Below are 21,275 nucleotides of genomic sequence, written 5' to 3'. Positions count from 1 at the left end.
AAAGCGTGACAGAAATAGAGAAGGCTGTTTTGTAGCTCCCACTGTGTTTGGCTGTCCTAATAGATGATATCCTGTCTCAAAGTGACAGAATTTCGTGTTTCTTTCGTCCACAGGATAGCAAATCTGTGTGTGTATGGTGCTGTGCCACAAACATGGACATTTGGTGCTATTCTGTTTCCACACTCTTTCAGTGAGGAAGTGTCCAGCTTATTCTTGAACACCAGTAAGATTAATGAAAATAGTATCTAATGCCAGTTTAAGTCAGAAAATACTTGCAGGGGAGAATTTTAAAGGAAAATGATCCATGAGATGGTCAAGGAAGTCACACTTTTTATAACAGCAGAAGAGTAAATACTCCATTCATGTTGCTCTGTAAATGCATCTTGCTTTTTTGGTTAGGAAGACAATCACATGTTGAATTTTGGGGCAAAATTTTACTTGTTTTAATACATTTTAATGTAGCCTTTGAAAATCAGAGTTATCAATTCTGCTTTGAAAGAGCAAATTCTGCAGATTATGATAATACTCCTTTTAGGGCGCAGAAGCAGGAAAAAGCAAAGACTAATGGTAGATATGTGTGAATTTAGTCTGGATGGAAATGTTCTTGGTAAAGATAATATTAAATGGAAAATTTTACACTAAAACAAGCAAGAAAATTTTGATTTGGGCTCTGAGATCTGAAGAGAGGGTAGTTGCACAGTTATCAATACAAAAGGACTTCAGGAAGTTTGTAATGAAGTTAGGGGAGAAAATGGGTTGCAATAAAAAAAAATCAATAGTCAAATCATATGTCACAAGGGAGATCAGTGATGTGGCTTATAAGAGCATTTTTGGGAATGGCAAGCTTTGCAAAAAATATCAGCTTTGCAAGAGAATAGAGTGAAGCTGAAACTTCAAAGGAATGCAAAGTTTGTGCCAGCTTTCTGCAGATGGCCAGGGGAGAAATTGAGCTTTTTAGCATGTGGAGTTCTAGGTCCCATGATTTAAACATGTGTCAGCAAAGTAGAGACAATGCAAAGGTGATGACAAGAGATTAATGAGAACTTGGAAGAAGTTTTATGAGCAACTGAAAGAGAATATACCACAGGAGAAAAAAAAAAGAATCAGGAGGGCTGTAGCTGTTTTGAAAGTTTTCTACTAAATTTTTACCCATTTCATCTTTTTTTTGGTCAAAATAATTTAGATGATGGGTAAAATTTTAGATGTGTCTGTATCTTACTCTTACAAAAGTAATGATGTAATGTTGCAAGTATTTAACTAAACCTTGAGATTTAAAATGGGAGGTAACACAATAAGGAAATGCTTAGTTAAATGTTAACTGTAGAACTATAGTGATTACAAATCTTTGAGAAGAATAACTGAATAGAATAACTGGCCCAAGTGGATATGATGCACTGGCATTATGTGCATGATGTTATCCGGTGTGGAACCTTCTTTCTGGTACAACAATGGGAAATACCTGCTATTTAAGTAATTTTAAAGTTGACAGAATAAAACTAGAGATCAGTCTGCAGGTGATGGATCAAGATGTTTACTAGTAAAAGAAAACATGCTGATTTCATCCTCAGTTGGTTACATGCACAAAAGTCCACTGTATTTTGAAACATTATTCTAGGGCCAATGTTTTAGTCATTTAATACTGAGAACAAAGTTGTGTTGTACTGTAATGATTGCTATACTTTAATTTGTTATATAATTGTCATATTTTTCAAGAAGAGATGGAGATTGTGGAAAGGTCACAAAGAAACAGGAAGAGATTTGCAAAGCATCATTTTGGCTTGGCCTGATTATTTTGAGAGACATTATTGTATTAATTGTACAATGTTTTGTATTTTTACTTTGTGATGCTAATTATAAAGCCTACATGTTGTACTTGTTTCAGTTAATTGTTACACTGTTTTTCTCTGTGTTAGGTAATTGGAGGGATGATTTTTTTAAATAATTGTGTAATATAAGAGATGGCTTGAAATATGCACAGATGTGACACAATTTGAGAAATGATAATGCACAGTGACACTTTAACGCTGTGAGGTGAAAATACTTAGGTGATGTCCTTTCAATTGAGACCATTTTTTCCCAATAGAATTGAAATATAAATAGAGTTTTCTTTACTGCACATTAATTAAAAACTATTAAATTTTTTTTCAAATGTTCAGAACACACATTCAGGCATGGAGAGATGGAGGGGACTACATGATTAATCTGAGGTAAAAATAAAGAAGTCTTTCATTATTAATCTCTTAATGACAGTTAGGAGCAAGCTGCAATGTTTCGATAAATGAGAGATGTAAAATGCTGGTGTGAAGCTGTTGCCTTTCTCTCAAAGTGGAACACAAAACTCAACCAAGCCCCTCAATGAAAATGCTAATTCCACATGATTAATCCTTTCTTCTTTTCTGTCAACATGAATATTAAGTAACTTCCTTTCCAGGGTCACTGGGAAGTTGTAACTCTTTTACTTCAGGTTCCCTACCCTGAAACATAAAGCCTGACCTTAGGGCCTAAAATGACCCTTATTGTTTGTTTCTGCCTCTCTGAACTATTGCTCTTACTCCTCTCATTCTGGTGGAGGGAGGCAAGTGGTGGAACAAGCAGCCAGTGGCAATTACTGATACACCAGGAATAGGATTTTTCCCAAGTGCCCAGGAGGTTGACTTGGGAATGGTTCCCTGTTGCCAGCATCAGCCTGCTCTCACCTTCCTTTGAGTAAAGCATTAACCTTGAGCTGATTGTCTCTATATTGTTACAAGAGTGTCTATGAGTATTTCATCTGCCATGTCTGTGTAATTGAAGTGCCTACTTATTCTTGAAAACTTGTCTTTACAGGCCTGATAGTCCAAAGTGTTGTATTGCCCACTGTGATGCAGCCATACTTCTAAATGGATGTTCTCTCTCCATTCCATTTCACCTTTATGTATATAACTATATAGGCTCAAAGGTAAAAGACCCAATATTTTAGTTGCCATGTACACAGAGGCATATCAGCCACTTTTAAATCAAAGTAAAATTTAATTTTTGGGGTGTTTGTATTATTTAACCTAAAGACTTGTAATTGAAAGGCTTGATGATGTTTGGATGAAAGATTTTTGCCTTTTTGTAGCAAACGAGGCTAATAGAACATTAAAAATAGGTCAAATGGAGGCTTTCAAGGTAGGACACATGCTCCTTACCTTGGGTAAGGGAAAGAAACAAGCCTTGGTTTCACAACTCAGTCTTTGATGCAGTTCTTCACGGTGTGCTCAGTAAATCTGTAGCATAAAGATATTATTAAATCAATACAGGGATAGCTATTATAAAAACTGATTTAAAAGATGGCTGTGTCCTGTGGATGCATTCCAGATAATAACTTGACCCTCTCTTTCCTTTGTACTGTCCCTCAGTGACCTCTGCCACCTGCATACACATTTGTTGCATTTCTCTCAGCTCCCAATCGTGCATTAGCACCAACTGCTTCTTTGGTGTGGAGGAGGCAGCAGATGTGGCACTGGTGCTTTGTAGGTTCTTTGACTCATTTTTATGGTTAGACACATAGTGGCCCTTCTTTTTTTTTTTTTTTTTTTTTTTTTTTTTTTTTTTTTTTTTTTTTTTCTGTGAATATCTGCTGTATCTTCAGGTTGAGCTGGCTTAGTGTGTAGTGGTGTCTGTTGTGAAGGGTGGAAGACTCACAATATGGCCATAGGTCACCAGTGTCTGAGGTTTTTCCTGCTTATGGTAAACCATGATGTATGTAAAAGTGTGATAACTTCCAGGCAGATGAAGTTACATGTGATTTAATTGAAATGAGCATAAACAGCTGAGTTCTGAAAGTAAGTGTCAGTTTGCATTGTTTAGGTAATATGAAAGAAAATAACTCTTTCTACTTCACTCATTATAGAGTACATTAGGTCTCTTGAGACAGGCTATGTAAAATTAGGTTCTTCTTAAGTGTATATCTGTGAGTAAACTGACTTGAGAATTACATTAGCATGCAAAAATTACTCTTTTAATATTTTTCTAAGCATTTTCACAGTGTTATGTATTCTCCCTTCTGCTAGGTTTCTATTACTACTATATTGCTTGAAATATGTCTTTAAAGTAAATTATGTTCCTGTCCATGAGTTTGTAAAAACACAGTGTGTATGGTAGCATGATATGGAGCATTTTGTTTAGGAGCTGCTAAGGAGTGCTGTTTGTCAGTAAGAGGAGCTTGCAGACCTCTGCTTAAGTTTCATTGTTAGTTCAGCATAAACTGAATTTATAGACTTGTGAATTTATTTTAGTCTCTGCGTAGGCTATTTACATTCTGTCACAAGATAACTTTGGAAACCTGTTGTGCTTCTTGTATTATTTTATCCACTTGTAGTGTATTACCATGGAAGAGCAGAATGTCTTGCTTTTTGCTGACAATTGGAAGGCTCAATGGAAGGGCCAGAGCTCTCCTGTCTGCTCCTTGTAACATTCATAGCGAGGCTGTAATGTTTTAATTAAGCTTCACTGGAACTGCTTTGAGGCAAATTTTTTGTGATTACTCGGCAGAAAAGAATCATAGAATGTTTTGGGTGGGAAGGGACACTAAAGGTCACCCAGTTCCAACATCCCTGCTGTGGACAGGGATGCTTTCCTTCAGCCCAGGTTGCTCTCTGCATCCACCTGGATTTGAGCACTTCCATGGATGGGGCATCCATAGCTCCTCCAGGCAACAAGGTCTATAAGAAAAACAAATACTCCATGGATAAGCTCAGAGGGAGCTTTGGTGACTCTGGTATGTGTGGCCACCTGCTTTAGAGAGAATTTGCATTTGGCTTTGGATGTCCAAATGTTCATGTGTTTCTTGTATCACAGTACTTTTGCAAGGGGGAGGATTCTGCCTAATGTTATAAGCTATGAGTGGGTTTGGTTTATGAGCAAAACTGTATGTATGTCTGTAGTATATATTTATTTTTTTTAATGTGTGTAAGTTCAGTGATATGTTGTGTGAAGTTTTCTCAACTTGCAAGTCTTCAGTTGTATGGAGGGTTCTCTCTGCCATTCTTGTCTTTTTCCCAAATGTGATTTGCTTTATGGGTGAAATGCCATTACATTTATTTTAATTTCAAAACCTAAATATCATTATCCAGACATTGCACTGTAGTTTTGCTCATCTGATGAGTAAAATTGTAATAATGCCATTATTGAAACTAGTGACTCAGAGTAGTGCTCTTGCATTCTTTTTCATAAATAAAAATTGTGGTTTTTTTTTTTTGCTTTACATATTTCTTGCATAGTTCCCACTTTCATTTCAAATCCAGGTTATAAAACTGGGAGAGATTCAATGTTTTTAACTATCTTACTTTTCCTTATGATTGTCTCCCTCTGCCAGATTTCCATGGACTGGTTTTAGATTGACACTAGAAATGATCACAAATGGTGTGATTTTTCCTGACCATCATTTACCACTGATCCTGTGCACATGGCTGAGGAGTGACAGATGAACCAGGAGAAGAAAGGGGCTACAAATCTTAATGTGATGAAATGATATGTGTTGTAGATGAGACACAGGATTTGGGAAATGGGAATTATTATATCTAATTCTACTATATACAGTGTATCACAGCCTGTTAGCTGGGAAAACAAAAGGTAGATTTTCTTGGTTGTCCAAGCTATCATGTAGATGAATCATGGGTTGACATCTGTAAATAACGGGTTACAATAGATAGCAAGAAACTGATGTAAAGAAAGGCATCAATTGGTTTGCCACAGGGATCTTTTTATTTGGATTGTGTCTTGTTTAACATCTTCGTTAATAATCTGAACGAGTGGGTAAACTGCATGCTAATTAAATTCACAGATGATACTAAGTGGGGAGGTGTTGCAAACATAGGGTGGCCAGATTTTCCAAGTGAAAATCTGGACCACCTGTCATGGCAGGCAGAGAGAGGAAGGTTTTTAGCAGGGATGAGGGAGGGGGTGTGCACAGAAGGACGTGACAGCTTGTGGGAGGGGAAGAAAGACTGCCCACCCCACCCCCTCCTTAGCCGAGCACACCCTCTCTTTCCTTCTCCAGCATCCTCTGGCTTGCATCCATTGTGTTTATGCTGTTTGCTATCCCTAGGTTATAAAAAATTTACTAGGTACCTATTAGCTGGTAAGTGAAACCTCTTATTCAGGTGTAGATGGGAAAGATTGAGAGCAGGGGAGGAAACACTAGTGAGCTCCAGGCAAATCATTCTGGTAAGCTCACTTTTCAGCTACTGAAAATTTGGATACACAAGGGTTTTTTTAACCCTTGCATGTTAGTCTGATTTATATTGTTCTAAAACATGGGAAGCAACAAATTTTATATATAATATAATCTGTAATGGCAAAAGGGCATTACGGCTCTCTCTGAATTTGAGGGCTGTTAATGGCTGATCTTGTGTAAGTGGTTGTGGGCCAACAAGAATGTAGCTCATGATGCAAGAGACTGAGTGCCAAGTGGAAGTTTTCTTTGCTCCTTTTGTTGCTGCTTGTGTGTGATAGAAGCTGCTCTTGTTTCTCCTCCACTGGCCCAGCTTGTTCTTTCTTATGCTTCCTTTATTAAGTACCTGTTGCGTTTTCATCATTTCTCTTCAGTTAACTTTGCCTGGGGAACACAAGTGCCACATTGAATGTTTTCCTTTATGTTGTCCCAGGATTCTGAATAACAGACTTTAAAAAGCTTCCTAACTTTGGCAGTCCATGATCATGTGAACACCTGAATGATGAAATCCACTTTTTGCTGAACACACCTTCAGCTTTTTGGAAATGATGTAGCATTGATCAAGAGGAAAGATTAACGTTGTGTTCTTAGTGAGGCACTCAGTTTTAAAGAAGTGGCCCTTCTTTCTGCATTTTGCTTAGGGTTCAGAATTTTACCTGTCCTTGGCTGAGAAGGTTATCTTCATCCTGTTACTCCTCCTGCCTATGATGTATGGGGTAACCTGTGGCTCGTGTTGTCCTGGGAAGTTTTTTGTAGTCAGCAAGTTTGGCTTTGTTTGCGTGTGTAGTTGTAGCATCGTGAGAGTTAATTTACTTGAGAGAGGATTGGAAGTTTTGGCAAAACAATGCTTTCTAATTTTCTCAGCATCCTGCACTTTTCTTGGAGTTTTGTTTGGACAGCCCCTGTGTTCTCTGCACATTCAGTGGCAGCAGTGCCAAAATTCATGCAGTCCAGTATCGTGTGTAGATGTTTGTTATGTATTTAGCTGTAATGCAGTTTGGGGTTTGTTACCTCAAACAATAGACGGTTCAAAGTGTAATGGCCATGTGACTAACGAGGAGCATGTCATGCTGCCTTCTTGAAGCGTTTCCACTCTTGGCTTTTGTTTCCCAGGCATCTTTCCCTGGCAGTGTTATGCAAATTAACCAATTAATGACAGACAAAATGGCCTTCCTGCATCGCCATGCTTGTAATAAAAAGGGCAATGCTGTAAGTCACGTACCTATTCAGCGAGCTCTGTAGGCCACTGCCAGGGCATGATTAGCCTGACTGGGGAAGACAATTGCAGAGGCATCTGCTCGGTTAATTTTGAGAGAAAATTTACCAGATGGAGGCTGAAGATTTAAGTGATTAGAAGGTAGTAGATTGGAATACAAATTGGATTAAAAGAAATTAGATTGATATAAATCGAATTGAGTCACAACAGTTTGTGTTGTTTGTACCAAGGGGCAATGGATTATGGGAGAAGCAGATGCTCCAATGAGATAGGAATTAATGTGGCTTTGACGGTCCATCTGGGAAGGCCTGAATATCGAGTACATCCCTAATCTCTCTCTCCATTTATCAATGCCATAATGTTAATTAGTACTTCATTCATTAAGTTACTTACAGAAGAAAAAATCTCACCCCTGTAGCCCCTCTCTGCCTGAGGATTTGTTGCCGTGCCAAGAAATGGAAATCCCTCTTTAGCAGAGCTAGTTACAGTTGACTGTTACACTAGACCTGTGTCATTTTCCTCAAGTTTGCTGCTGCTTTTGGCCTAAATGAAATTTATTGGGCTTTGTTTTACAAAAAACCCATCTTCATAAATCCAGCAGCGTAGTTTTTGAAGTCCTGCCTTGATCTCTACAGCCAGCTATCACTAACAAGCCTACTTCCCACATATTAAATAAGGTACAATATATTTAATTTCATGTAATTGCATAGCATTATGGCTAATGACCAAACTTTAGCTATCCCATTAATAGTGGGAGAAAACTAAGAAAGTCTCTGTGTGTATGCACCTCTAAGATTTTGGGTGGAGAAATGTGTGTGGAAGAAGAGTGCTGTACTTGAAACACCTGATGTGGGGCATGTCCTCAGGTGGCTGATGACACAAGTGTTGGATTTTAAGCACATTTCTCTTACTCTAGAATATAAATAGTTGGGATGTTTTTAACTCTGAAAGGTGACCCAAAATATTAATTTGAGTTGTTTCATTGAATGGGAAAAAACACAAAAGGAAAAAAAAATGCCTGTAGAATTGTTAACAAATATACCAGGACTGTGAAGGAATGGAGTTACAGAGTTGCATTCCCTTTTAGCCACAGGCTTCTGAAAATTAACATGAGGTAGTGCAAGGATGCTTAGCAAAAATCAAGAGGACTTTTCACTCTTTCCTTCCCCAGGTGCACACAGAGGTGTGATGCAGAAAAGCTGTGTTATGATATTCACACAGAGTGCAGTCACTGGCAAATGATCCATGTGAGCACCGCTGTAGTGTCAACTTTAAACTTTTCCGTGCATTTTCCCATATAGATTTGATTTGTTGTCATTCATGGCAAGGAAGCGTTGATTCTACTTCACTTGGAAAGCTGACTGTAGCTGTAGTCCTTTAGCTATTAATCAGAGAAATGTCAGATATAAAAATAGGTTACTGCTCTGTTTTTGGAACCTAAAATGACAAAGGCATGTGCAAGGGTGTCTCACATTATGCTTATATGTTCTGGAGGAAACAGATTCACTGCAAACTAGTTTTGCAGAAGAAAAGGTTTGTTATCATGTATGAGTGTTTATCTGTTGAAAATAAGTCATTAAAAAAAATCCTGTCTCTTGAAAATTTTGATTTGTACCTCTAAGCAGAGAATGTGGTAGGCATGGGCTGGCAAGAGGTTGGAATGGAGCAGAGCTGGGACAGCTGAATCAAGATGATCAAAGGGATATTCTGTGCCATATGTCATCATATGCTCAGCAATAAAAACTCATGGAAAGGGAGATAAAGGAGGGACATTGATGGTTTTGGCATTTGTGTTCTCAAGCAACAGTCCTGCATGCTGAGGCCCTGCTTGCCAGGAAGTGCCTGGACATCTGTTTGCTGATGAGTAGTGAATGAGTTCCTCTTTTTTGCTTTGCTTGTATCCACAGTGTTTTCCTTCCCTTTTAGCTGCCATTATTTCTATCCACAAGTCTCCTGCTTTCCTTCTACTTTCTCCCCATCCCATGGGAGAGGGTGGTGAGTGAGCAGCTGGATTTGGCTGTCATTTGGGCCAACCTACCACTGTTAAAAGGTGGAATTTTATTTCCTAAGTTTGTCTAGACAGCATTTGTTATATTTGCTAAATATAGTGATTTAGAAGTCTAAGGTTGAAATTTCCTCTGTATTTTCTATTTACTTCCTCTACTCCTATTTTCAACAATTTTCTTGCTTACAGTAAACACTTTGAGAACTGCCTGGGAATTTTTGTTTGTTTTGCCTACTGTGCTGCCAGACACTGTTATTTCTGTGCTTCTGCATAGTGCTGTGTGATGCAGGAAAACACAGAGTAAATAAGTTACACGCTGGAAAAAAGCTCTCAGAAGGTCACAGCAGTCCCCTTGCCATTCCACAGCTCTGAGAGGTGGTTGTTTATCAGTAATACATGCTTCATTAGTAAAATCAACTGATACCTCTCTAAAAGGATAGACAACAGAGGTTTCTGAAACAGTGTCTGCAACTTTACTGTTTCAAAAAATCTCCCTCATTTTAATTTAGAAAGGGTAAAATAGAGCTGCAGAAAAATTCTGTGAAATGCACATTCCTTGAAAGGCAAGACTCTTGCACCACTAACACCAAGGGTTAATAAAGCCTCTCACTGGACCTGTGCCTTTATCCTAAAGTACTAGGAAACACTTCCCTAATTTTTGCCATCTTTAGGTGTAAATATGTGGAACAGAAAAGGTGAGAGAAAAATCACAGAGGGCTGCTTAAAAAAAAAAAAAGATCCATAAGTTGGCACAGATACTGGAGTGTTTGTTTGTTTTTTGTCACCAGGCCCAAGAACATTAAATCCCATTTTGGCTGCAGAAGTTGCAGAATTGTGTTTTGTTATCTAATGGGACAGATAACTGGATGGCTTCTGAAAAGAAGAATGAAAAGAGAAAATATTCACCTTGTAAACGGAGTTGATGAACTGTTTTGGATTAAAAAAATGTAATTTTATTAGCTACAGGTATAATAGTAGCAAAGTAGAAAAATAATCTTAAAATACAAATGATGAGATGAGTAAGGAATTATGAAACATGGATGGAGAGCAAACAAAAAGGAAAGGGACAAGGAAAAAGGTATTTGTTGTTGGATTTTTTTTTCTGGGGTGTGGGAGAGACACACACAGAGGAGAGGATGTTGGGGCAGAGGAGCTCCGAATATTCTCCTAAAAGAAGATGCTCTCTCACATTTTATATATATATATATTTATATATATAAAAGTATATATAATTGTGCTATACATGCATCAGGAAAAACTAGAGTTAGGACACTTAGATGTTTGTGCATAAATTTGAATTTTGTGTCAAGTTTCCCATTATTAGCAGTGAGAATTCCTTATACAAAGAGTCAATAATATGACCTTCAGCTATCAGTGTGGTAACCATTGAAAAGCTGGTGACATTTTGGTGATCAAACAAAACAAAATGCAATATTTGCAGTAAAGTATTTACTTTTTAAACATGAGAAAACCAACCAAACAGAAAACCCAAACACCAAACTTCTAAATGTATAAAAAGACAAATGTATGCTGTTAAGCACCAATATAAAAATTGTGATCTTTTGTACTTGGGATATGTGAGGTGTTTATAAACCTGACCTATATTGGCAGAAATAGCATGTGACAGAATTTTCTGTAGAAAATTGTTTGTTTTCAAGCATTGAGGAGCTGGATGAGTTTTTAAAATGCCAGCTAGCAAAAGGTGAAATGAAGGGGCAATTATAAACATACCCCTACTTCTTGGAGTGACTGTACTTGTTCACCTGTTTGTTTTTTGTTGACATAGGTAGGAGAGATAGAGCTTGTGAGAAGTTCATGCTAATTCCAAAAGCCTTCCACCTTTTGAGCATGTTTATTTTTGAGCTTATTTATTCAATATGGGGTTAGAAAAAGTAGGGTTAGAATGTTTCTTCACAGAGCTTGATCTATGTTTTTATCCATGGATATTTGAAAAAAAGTTTTCCAAACTAGTTGAAGCTTCCAAAGAGAGTCTTTGAAAAATCACAAAGATGGAATTTGCGGATTTCAAAACCAAGATATTACAAACAGTTTTTGATATGTCATACTACTACAAATTTTACTGAGAGCTTTGCTGTGAAATTAATATTCATTGGCTGACAGTTACTTGGAACTTTGTGAAAGGTTTCTTTAGGATGTTTGGGTCAAGTTTTAAGTCAAGTATTGATATTGTGTACTTTTAATTCCCTAGACATTCACAACTGCTGTAGTTCAGGGAATCTTTATGACCAGTGTCAGCAGACAACATAGTGCCTGCAGGATAAAATTCAGAACATCAAAGTTAAAGTACCTGCTGTGCTTGTAGTAGAAATCCTGTTGTCTTCACAATATTATTTTAAGACTGCTTTAGATGGGTGAATTTATTTACAAATGTAGTCTGCTTTCACAGATTGCAGTGATTTTATTCTACTCTGAGAGCTCTGACTCATGGTTCGTGGAGGGATCTGGACCCGGTTGTCATTTAGAAGCTTTTCCATAGCTACTTTAGCTTAACACTGTTAAAATTGATGTGTATTTCTAATAGCTCCTTTTTAAACCTTTTAAATGCATCTTTTAATGTTGCCTCGGATGGTCATTATCATCTATCAGTAGAAAGCTTTAGACTTGGGAGAGCTTGTGGTTATCAACTCTTCCATGCTAAAGCAAAGTTTACTTTTCTAATGGGCCATTGGTTTCTCCAGTGGTATCAGGGAAGCTGCAGAGCTTCCCTTTGCCTGACTGATAAGGACCCATTGCCAGTGCTATGATAACATGCCCCTTGTGCCATGCTGTCTGTAAGCAATATCTGCTTTTTTATCTTCCATCCTTGACCCAAAAGTAGCTGAAAGATGTTTTTAGAGTCAGGTGTACACTTATGCTTTGCTTTGTTAAATTCCAGAGTGATTTGGAAAGGCTCCCATGGGAAGAGCTGTTGTGCTTGAGCTCTTCTGGATGAAAAAGAGAGATTTTTTTTTTTTTTATTTTGTCTTTGATGCTTTTGTTATATGCTGTGTGTGTATCATAGAATAATTTGGATTAGAAGGGACTTCTGGAGGTCACCTGGCACTTGCAGGTGTGTGTGTGTACCTTGTGTAAATATGGATGAGGTATGTATCTACACACAGCATATAAATACAGAGACATATACACATAAACATTGTCCTTTTTGCTTTTCACAGGTGGAAGTGCTCCTCTTCTCTACTTATCTTCTTCGTTTCATAAAGTCATTTTTATAATCTTATTTGGAGTCAGTGAACATTAATGAAATCCACACTCAAATTGGAGCAAAACTATTCTAGTTTCAAAGCCTAGAGCTTTTTTGAGAAAGAACCTAAAAGTGAAACTGGTTTGGGTCTGCTGGGGTTTTTGTGTGTTTTTTTGTGTCTATGTATGTTGGTGCTGGTGTGTTATTAAGAATTGGTGTGTTATTAAGCAAATAATTGCCTCATCTTCTTTCAGGGAGCATAGATCTGGTAAATATCTTATTTCTTGACTTGAACTCTAAACCATTATGCTTTGCAATAAACAAATCGATGCAACTTTCTCATTGAAGCAGTGACTTGTATTTGTAACATCACTTTTCACCTGGGGAAAAAAGATTAATCATTTGCCTGCGAATCTATATTCCAGTTTTCAGGGTTATTGTGCTCACTCCTGCTCTCTTGACTGCATCCCTAACATGCTGCTCCATCCCAGGCAGTGTGCTGGAAATAAATTTTAAGGTGTGGTAAGGCTCTGCAAAAAAAAGTGAAATGTGACACTCAAATGCTTGTATGTGGTGAGAAACCAATTGAAGAAAAGTGAAATAGAGTAAAATACCATTAAGCCTTTATGTCAATTTTGGAATGCTTCTCCTGAAATAATTTTATATAAGGAAAAGGATGCTTATACTGTGGCACTGGATTATTATCCACATTGATTAAAAAAAAGGAATTTTGTTTGCAGTGTTTCTTTAGTAGTAGAGTTGATCACACCTTGTTTAGCAAAGTCAGAGTTCCATACAAGAGAAACTTAATGAAATCAACCTTCCAGTAAGATTTGGTCAATGTTTTTAATGACAGTTATTGATCTCTCTTGTCAGCATTTCCTGCTCTCCCTCTTGGCAGGCACGCTCTATAGGAAAGGTGACTTATCTGCAGGCACATGTCCTGGAGAAGTTAGGATATGTTGTTTAATGGATTAATTTTGCTCAAGGAAAAGCTTTCGGAGGACCTTGTCATAGCTGACACAGCTTTGAACTAAAAACCTTACCTTGGAAACAGTTCTCTCACTGGAGTCTTTTCCCATCTGCCAAATCTCAGAAGAGGGGAGAGACTGTAAAGTATAAATTTTCAAAATCCTGTCCCTGCCATGTCACTTTGCCTAGAGGAATGCATGTTGAATAATCAGCCTGGTGCCAGTGCATCAGCCTATATTCCAGTTGAGTTTTCTCATTATCTTGACTTTTTTTCCATGTTATATTTCGTTTGAACTAAGATGTGGCTGACTAGCTCTCTTCCTGAGATCTCTGCTTGCCTTCAGTCAATTCTGTGCCTAAAAGGGTGGTGAAAGCAACAGACTTATTCATTACATCAAACAAATGTGTGCAATAAGTGTTTCTGATGAGTACTTCTCTTGTGAAACGAGGCATACGAAGAAGAGGGAAAATGAGCAGTGACTGTCCTCCAGTAGATTTAACTATGTAGCTGTGGGATTGTCTCTGTAGAGTCTGCATAAGTCAAAAAAAGAGCTGGAGCCTGGCCATGTGACAGATCTGATGTAGCCAGAGGAGATTCTGCAGACACTTCTGTAGCTGTTCATCTGTTTAAAGCACATGGTTCTTTTAATTTGATTTTAATACTTGCTTTTAGTTTCATTTTTTCTTTATTGTTGCAGTGAAAATAAACCAGGATTCTAGCATTAAAGAGGGTTCTTTGGCATTAAATGTAACTTTGGAGCTGTCCTCTCTGTAGAATCAAGTGTACACAGGGCCTTTTTGTCCTGCATCTCTATCTTTCTGTTGTAGATTTATTTTTTCCTGTCACACTTTTGCTGTTTGCCTCCTTGATAAACAGTCCTTTTGCTTTGTCTCAGGGAGAACATGTGTTGTTGGCAAACTCTTGGAGGGAATGCATTCAAAATGCTATCAGAGGCATGAAATAACTAATAACTCATGTGAGGAGCAGCTGAGGGAGCTGGGGCTGTTTAGCCTGGAGAAAAGGAGGCTCAGAGTGACTTTGTGAATCTCTGCAACTTGCTGCAAGGAGGGTGCAGCCAGGTGGGAGTCAAGTCTCTTCTTGCAGACACCCAGCAATAGGAGGACACAGTCTTAAGCGGTGCCAGGGGAGATTCAGGCTGGACAGGAGACATTCCTTTACAGGAGGGTTGGTAAACATTGGAATGGGCTGCCCAGGGGCGTGGTGGAGTCATCATCCCTAGAGATGTTCAAGAAAGGACTGGATGTGGCACCACGATCTAGTTGGTAAAAGGTTGGACTTGATCATCCTGGAGGTCTTTTCCAACCTAAAGGATTTTGTGGCTGTGATATATTATGAGTTTGTCTTTCAAGTCCATTGTTGCAACAACTTCTGTTGCTCCTCTTGGCAATGCGTACTTTCTGAACTTAATACACAACACACCTGTTCAGTGTGACCTGTTAGGACTCCTGAACTGGAAATATTTCAAATATATGAGACAATGGAAAACATCGCATCCCATTTTAAGCATCCCTTTCACAGCAGTAGCATGAGAACAGTAGGGCAGATTGGGGAGTAGGTAAATATCCAAGTATATTAAAGCTTTGTGTTTGGAATGTTAAAGGAATCATATTGAGAGCCTTGAGGAAGAATATAAAAGGATCAGTAGTCTTGGAGGTCAGCTGAGGAAGAAGTTTTCTATATATAGAAAGTCAGGTAGGTAAAAGTTGGAAAAGAGTTAGAGATGCAAATAAATGTGATGTCAGATGGTGACAGGTGCTGATAATGTCAGAGGGGCGAAAGAGAATTTTGAGGAGGCTCTTGAAGGCATTTCAGAAATTTGTATTGTGAAATACCAGATCAGAGTGTTAACATGTAAACTAATGCAGTATTTTTTTTTTCTTTAAAATTGTTCAGTGGTTATAATGCAATTGCTAGCCTGTCTCTTAGCCACTGCTGGCCCAGTAGCCAAGAATAAACATTCCTGTTGATTTGAGAAATGAGTTAAATGTCTCTGAATTTAGTCTGTACCATTGCTTTTCTGGTATGACATACAATTAGCTTTGTAGATGCTTATTTAGAGAGTAGATTTAATAGATTAAATGAGCATTTGGTCTCTATGTGAATTAAATTAAAACTAGAAGAATGTGAAGTGCAATAAATGAAAGTCTCTTCCTAGAAATTTGAAAGATAGTGGACTAGGAGGACTAAGAAGTGAATTGCCAAATGCCTTTTTCTGTGATGATTTTTGTGTTAGACAGAGAGCACATAACCCAATTGAAACCTTCCAGGCCTTCCCACCTGAAGGGAGCCTGGACAGAGACTTTGCAAGGGCATGGAGTGACAGGATAAGGCAGAATGGCTTCAAACTGACATGGAATGGGTTTGGATTAGATATTAGGAAGAAATTCTTAACTGTGAGGATGGTGAGGCACTGGAACAGGTTATCCAAGAAGCTGTGGATGCCTCATCCCATGAAGGTTGGACAGAGCTCTGAGCAACCTGGTCAAGTCATAACAGGGGGTTTGGGATTAGATGGTATTTAGGCACCCAGACCATTTCTCTTAGGACAGGGATTGCATAGTGACTCTGAGGAAATGCAGTAAAAAGGAATACAGTATTGACTCCTTGCTTTTGTCTCCTTTCCTACTTGCACCTACATGCCTTTCATTTATTAATAAAAATTGTTGTATCCAAATAATTTTTTAGGGTTATTTGACTGTAGGATCAGCCAGACTAAACTGAAAATAATAGGCCTTCTGCTGATAATGCTACCAGTGTAGCTGTACCTATATTGCACACTGGGTCCCTGAGGAGGCTTGTGAGGAAGTCTGAGCATATGAAAGCAAATCTGTGAGGCTTGGTGGTAGTTATGGGGAAAACCTGCCTTAGCTGGCACCCTGGTGTTGAAGTGGTTGAAATGAATGAGTGATTGCTGTCTTTTACACTTCCCAAAGGAGTAGTCTTGGAGGTGATTCTCAGGGAATTTCCTGTCCAACACATCTGAATTAAGTTAAAGTAGGGGAGTGGAAGAGCGGAGTGTTGACACCTGGCGTACAATATACAGGCTACATTTTTTTTTTTCTGCTTTTGTCGATTTTCCTCACTTTTCTTACTTTCTTTCCCTACCTTGATTAGATTATATAAATATATAAATTCATAATACAGGGAGGAGAGTGTAAGAAGTATTGGTGAATATATTTCAATACATGTGCTGCACAGGGACATAAAAATAACTGGAGTATTATTTTGCTTTTTGGTGACAAGATGTGTCCCCCAGCAGTTTATTTTTTCTTGGTTCTAATATGAGGCTGGGCTTCTTCTGTTCAGTGTCCTGACCTCAAAGGACATGAGCAGTGACTGCTGCAGCAATGATTCACATAAAAGTAGATATGAATGCAAATGTTCTTTACTTATGAAGTGACTGTTTATGACAAATCTGTCATGTCACCAGTTACTATGAGAACTACAGTGTTTCCCATCAGTCAGCATTTATCAGGTCAGCAATTGTCAGTAGTTAGGAGGCTCTGGCATCTGAAAATGAAAGCTGTGTTTGTTGGAGTGACAAAACATGATGTTGCAGGATCTTGGGCAGTGTAAGTTCACAACTTGACGTTCAATTTAAAGTGAAGATTAATTTAATCACACATAAACAATTCTAATATTGTAGAAGTGTTGGTTTTGCTCACCAGCATGTAGAAGCTCATGTGAAGTCATTGCAGCCTATTATAGTCAAGACTTAAGGGCTCCTGAACTCAGGGGTTGTTCATATGCTATATGCATGCACCAGATGGAAATCCTGGGGGCAGGAATAGAAAAGGAAGCTGTATGGGTGGCCCAGGATATACCACAGCTGCCTGCTTAAAGTCATGGTTGCACCTTGCTCTGCAGTAAAAGCATCTTCTGCCCAGACAGCTCATGGGATTATTAGAATTTCTGTTCCTTCTAAATGAGGTTGAATCATAAGAGAATTGGGAGGGGGACCACAGCGAAACAATCAAAACTAGAATCAAAGACCACTTGTGTCTGTCTCTTTCTGATATTGTAGACAGTGTCTAGAGACAGGCAGTGGTGCCAAATTTCTGCTTTCCTTTGTTATTTCTAAATCAGCACAGCGTTTGGGAATGCATGTTGTTGCTCAGTTCACATTGGAAGGAGGGAGTTCAGTGTGCTCTGTGTGTGTTTTGCTTCTGCCCTCCTCTAAGTCCACGATGAGGGGAATTCCTTGTAGCCCTGGATAGCTGAAGGTGCACCCAGCCATCACAGGAATGTGTGGTGTAATCCCACCTTGAAACACCTCCTGAGCCTTTCTCCTTGTACATTGGCGTGGTCCTGGCTGCTCTCATCTCTGCCCTCTCTTGTGCACAAATTGCTTCATTAGGATGGAGTGAGTAAACACCAGATTTGTGATAAACATCAGTACTGAAAAGGAAGAATCAGCCCTATTGGGACCTCAGGAGGGGTTTTTAATTGGGTTGTATAATGTATAAGGTTAAACCTTTTATGGGAGAAAGCTTTTTGCACAGCTTTAAGCGTGGCCTGTGAGTCTGTGTAGGATATACTTCTAGGAGTTCTGAACACTACCAACAAACCTTTGTGTACAAGAAAACTAATATTTTGGATTTGTGTTTCACATTTCTTGCTACTGATTTTGTTACCCTGTGTTAAGCATTTATCAAAATTCAGTTGTATCTGTTCTCTGCCTTAAGTCCTTCTCATGTTGCAGAAACACCTCAGCTTTCCTTTCCTTCCTGATACTGTTAATAGAAATTTCTTAACACAACTGGGGGGGGGGTTTGTTTGCTTTTTGAGAATAAACAATGAATTAAGTTGTTAGACATGTCTGGACACACAAATGGTGCAAATCAGAGTGTGAAGTTGGCTTTTTAGTCCCATGTGCTGTCAGATATTTCTTTAACTTTAATGATGATTTCAGTCTTTTTTGATGTTGTGTATGGGGTCATGGACTAGGGTTATTTTTTAGCAGGAGATTCTCCTGTTAATTTTTTTTTTTTGTCAGTAAAAGTGAGAATAAAATACATAATTCTCTTCCAAATGTCCCATAAGTTCATCTGTGCTTAGCTATAGATTATGGGTTTTTTCATGTACAGGCATTGCAGATTATAGATTTCTTTGCTGTTCTGGTAATAGAATCTGGAAGCCTCTGAAAGAGCCAATTTGTGCAACAGCAATGTAACACTTAACTGCAGTGGCAAGCCTTGGCTTAATGACCTGAGTGTTAGTAAAACAGAAGTCCAAAGGTGGATTCACTCTGTTGAATGGATCCTTATGCCTTTCCTCATAACTTTTGCAGTAAATGAGGCATTGAAAATATTTTAAAGTACGTAGAGCCTAGATTATAATTAAGACATTTGCTTTTCCGCCACTCAGCAAAACTGCTGATCAGAAAATTGAGATAAATGTTTCACTTACCTGCAGAGGCTAGTTTACCTTGTATTTAAGAAGTGCAGACCAATTGTAGCAGTGTTGGCAGCTCCACTCAAAGAATTTTCAGGTTCCATGCTAGAAAAATTGCTTTTGAGGTACAAACTGCTGTGACTGTTCTAGAACTGTTTTTCCAGTCTCATGTAGTCTAACTAGACATGCAGGGGTGGAAAGTGTCTGTGGAATTAATTCCACCATTAATGTAGAAGGAAGTGTTCAAGGTAAGGTTGCATTGGGCTCTGAGCAGCCTGGTCTAGTCGAAGGTGTCCCTGCCCTTGGTAGGGGATTGGAATGAGATGAGCTTAAAAGTCCCTTCCAACCCGGGCCCTTCTCTATGATTCTCTGCTTCCAATGTATTTATGTGTGTGTGTGTACATGCAGTCCTGAAACTGAAAATTTCTAAAGTGACCTGACATTTGAGATTTCCCTTTTGGCTTTCTTTTTTCTCCTTGTCTTTCCATACTGGGACTGTTTGTGGAAAAGGGCTACAAAGTGTACATGTTAAACTGCAAAGAACTGTTAACTAATCGAGGTGGTCAGAGACTGTGGTTTTGGATCTCCTCCTATTGAATCTGGCAGATGAAAGGATGAGAAGGCAGTAGCTGTGAGGGGAATCTGGAAGCACACAGTGATCTAGAAGTAAATGCAAATAGGAAGATTATCAGGAAAAAAAAAAATTGTCATACATGTATGTGTAAGGGATCTTCCTCTAAGCACAGTCTGCATCTGGTATGGGTTTGATAACACTGTAGAGGGTTATCTCTGTTAGTCCATCTCAGATTTTTAGATAGAGGAGTGTCTGATACAGTCTCTGATAGAAGACAAAGTAACCTCAGATGTTGTAAAGGTTTTTTTTTTCTATTTTTGTGAAGTTTTGTGACATTCAAGGAGTAACTTGCGAGAGCTCTTCATGACGCCTAAAGCACAACTAAATTGCTCTCCCTTCCCTCTGTTCTTTTCCGCAGGATCCCGTCTCCGCCAAGAGGACTTTCCACCGCGGATTGTGGAGCACCCCTCAGACGTGATTGTTTCCAAAGGAGAGCCAACCACCCTGAACTGCAAGGCGGAGGGGAGGCCCACGCCCACCATCGAGTGGTACAAGGACGGCGAGCGGGTGGAGACGGACAAGGATGACCCACGCTCCCACCGCATGCTGCTGCCCAGCGGATCTTTATTTTTCCTGCGCATCGTGCACGGGCGCAGGAGCAAACCCGACGAGGGCAGCTACGTTTGTGTGGCAAGGAACTACCTTGGGGAGGCTGTGAGCCGCAACGCGTCCCTGGAAGTGGCATGTGAGTAGTGTTTTTTTTTAGTATTCTTTAAAACTTCATGGTGGCTTTTATGCTGTCACCCCAGCACTTGCACACACTTCTGGGAGATAACAAATGGGGATAAACGCAGCATTTTGTCATTAGCTGTTGCTTTTAGTGAAGGCATTTCACTTGTGTTTGCTCAGTAGCAGTGACTGTACAGAATAAGTGATTTATACTGAAATGAGGTTCTAGCCAGAGTATAATCATGATTGGCACAAACGTGGACAAAAGATAATCTTCCTCTGAAGAATAACATGGACAAAGGATAATCTTCTTCTGAAGAATAATCTAATTTTTAAATGATGTCTAGAGTTGGTTATACTGGAACTAATGTGGAAAAAATACCTATCATTTAATCTAAGGTGCGCTGTCTGTTTCTCTTTATCTCATAATCTGTTATGAGCTAAACAGAAGCAGACAGCATCTTGGTGACTCATGTCCTGTACTGCTGCAAACCTCAATATATGCTCCTCAATCATAAATTTGACCCTGGCCTCATTCATTATGTGAATGGCAAGTGAAATTGTTGGCCATTTCTCATATCATCCACAGCAGTCTTGGTGTTTATCGATTCTCTTTGTCTTAACAGAGAAGTCAACAGGGCTCTTTCAGAGCCCACCTGGCATGAGCAGTCTGCTTCCAATAGAGTTAGCAGATACATTCATTATATTCACAGCAAACAAGCTCATCAGACATAAAATATAATCAGTTGCACATGGATTTTTTTTTGTTGCTTAGTTATATGGATTGACTCAACGCTGATCTTTTTATTCAGAATGTGCATCTTTGTCTATAATTGTGTTTTAATACATTTGAGTGCTCTCTTCTTGCTGAGCTTGAGTTTTTCAACCACAGCTCTTCATCTGAAAGTAGTTTCCCTAACATGTGTTCGAAGCAGGGCTCTAGAACAAATTTGTATTGCTTAGTT

At 38.8% G+C, this 21,275-nt stretch overlaps 1 protein-coding gene across 5 annotated transcripts in view; it reads left to right on the top strand.

Annotated features, from left to right (window-relative positions):
• Window positions 1-21,275, top strand: part of ROBO2 (roundabout guidance receptor 2) — an 860,236-nt gene that overhangs the window by 448,976 nt on the left and 389,985 nt on the right. For all 5 annotated transcript variants that reach the window (XM_054270511.1, XM_054270509.1, XM_054270510.1 and 2 more), the window contains exon 2: window positions 20,000-20,326. In XM_054270511.1, the coding sequence (XP_054126486.1) occupies window positions 20,000-20,326 (327 nt within the window). The remainder of the gene's footprint in view (window positions 1-19,999; window positions 20,327-21,275) is intronic.

Source organism: Melozone crissalis, unplaced genomic scaffold (assembly GCF_028551555.1).
Source record: "Melozone crissalis strain CALT ecotype California unplaced genomic scaffold, PUWL_Pcris_2 ptg000009l_1, whole genome shotgun sequence".
Classification (NCBI taxonomy): domain Eukaryota; kingdom Metazoa; phylum Chordata; class Aves; order Passeriformes; family Passerellidae; genus Melozone; species Melozone crissalis.
Note: the sequence above shows the minus strand (reverse complement) of the source record. Positions and strands in the feature narration are given on the sequence as shown.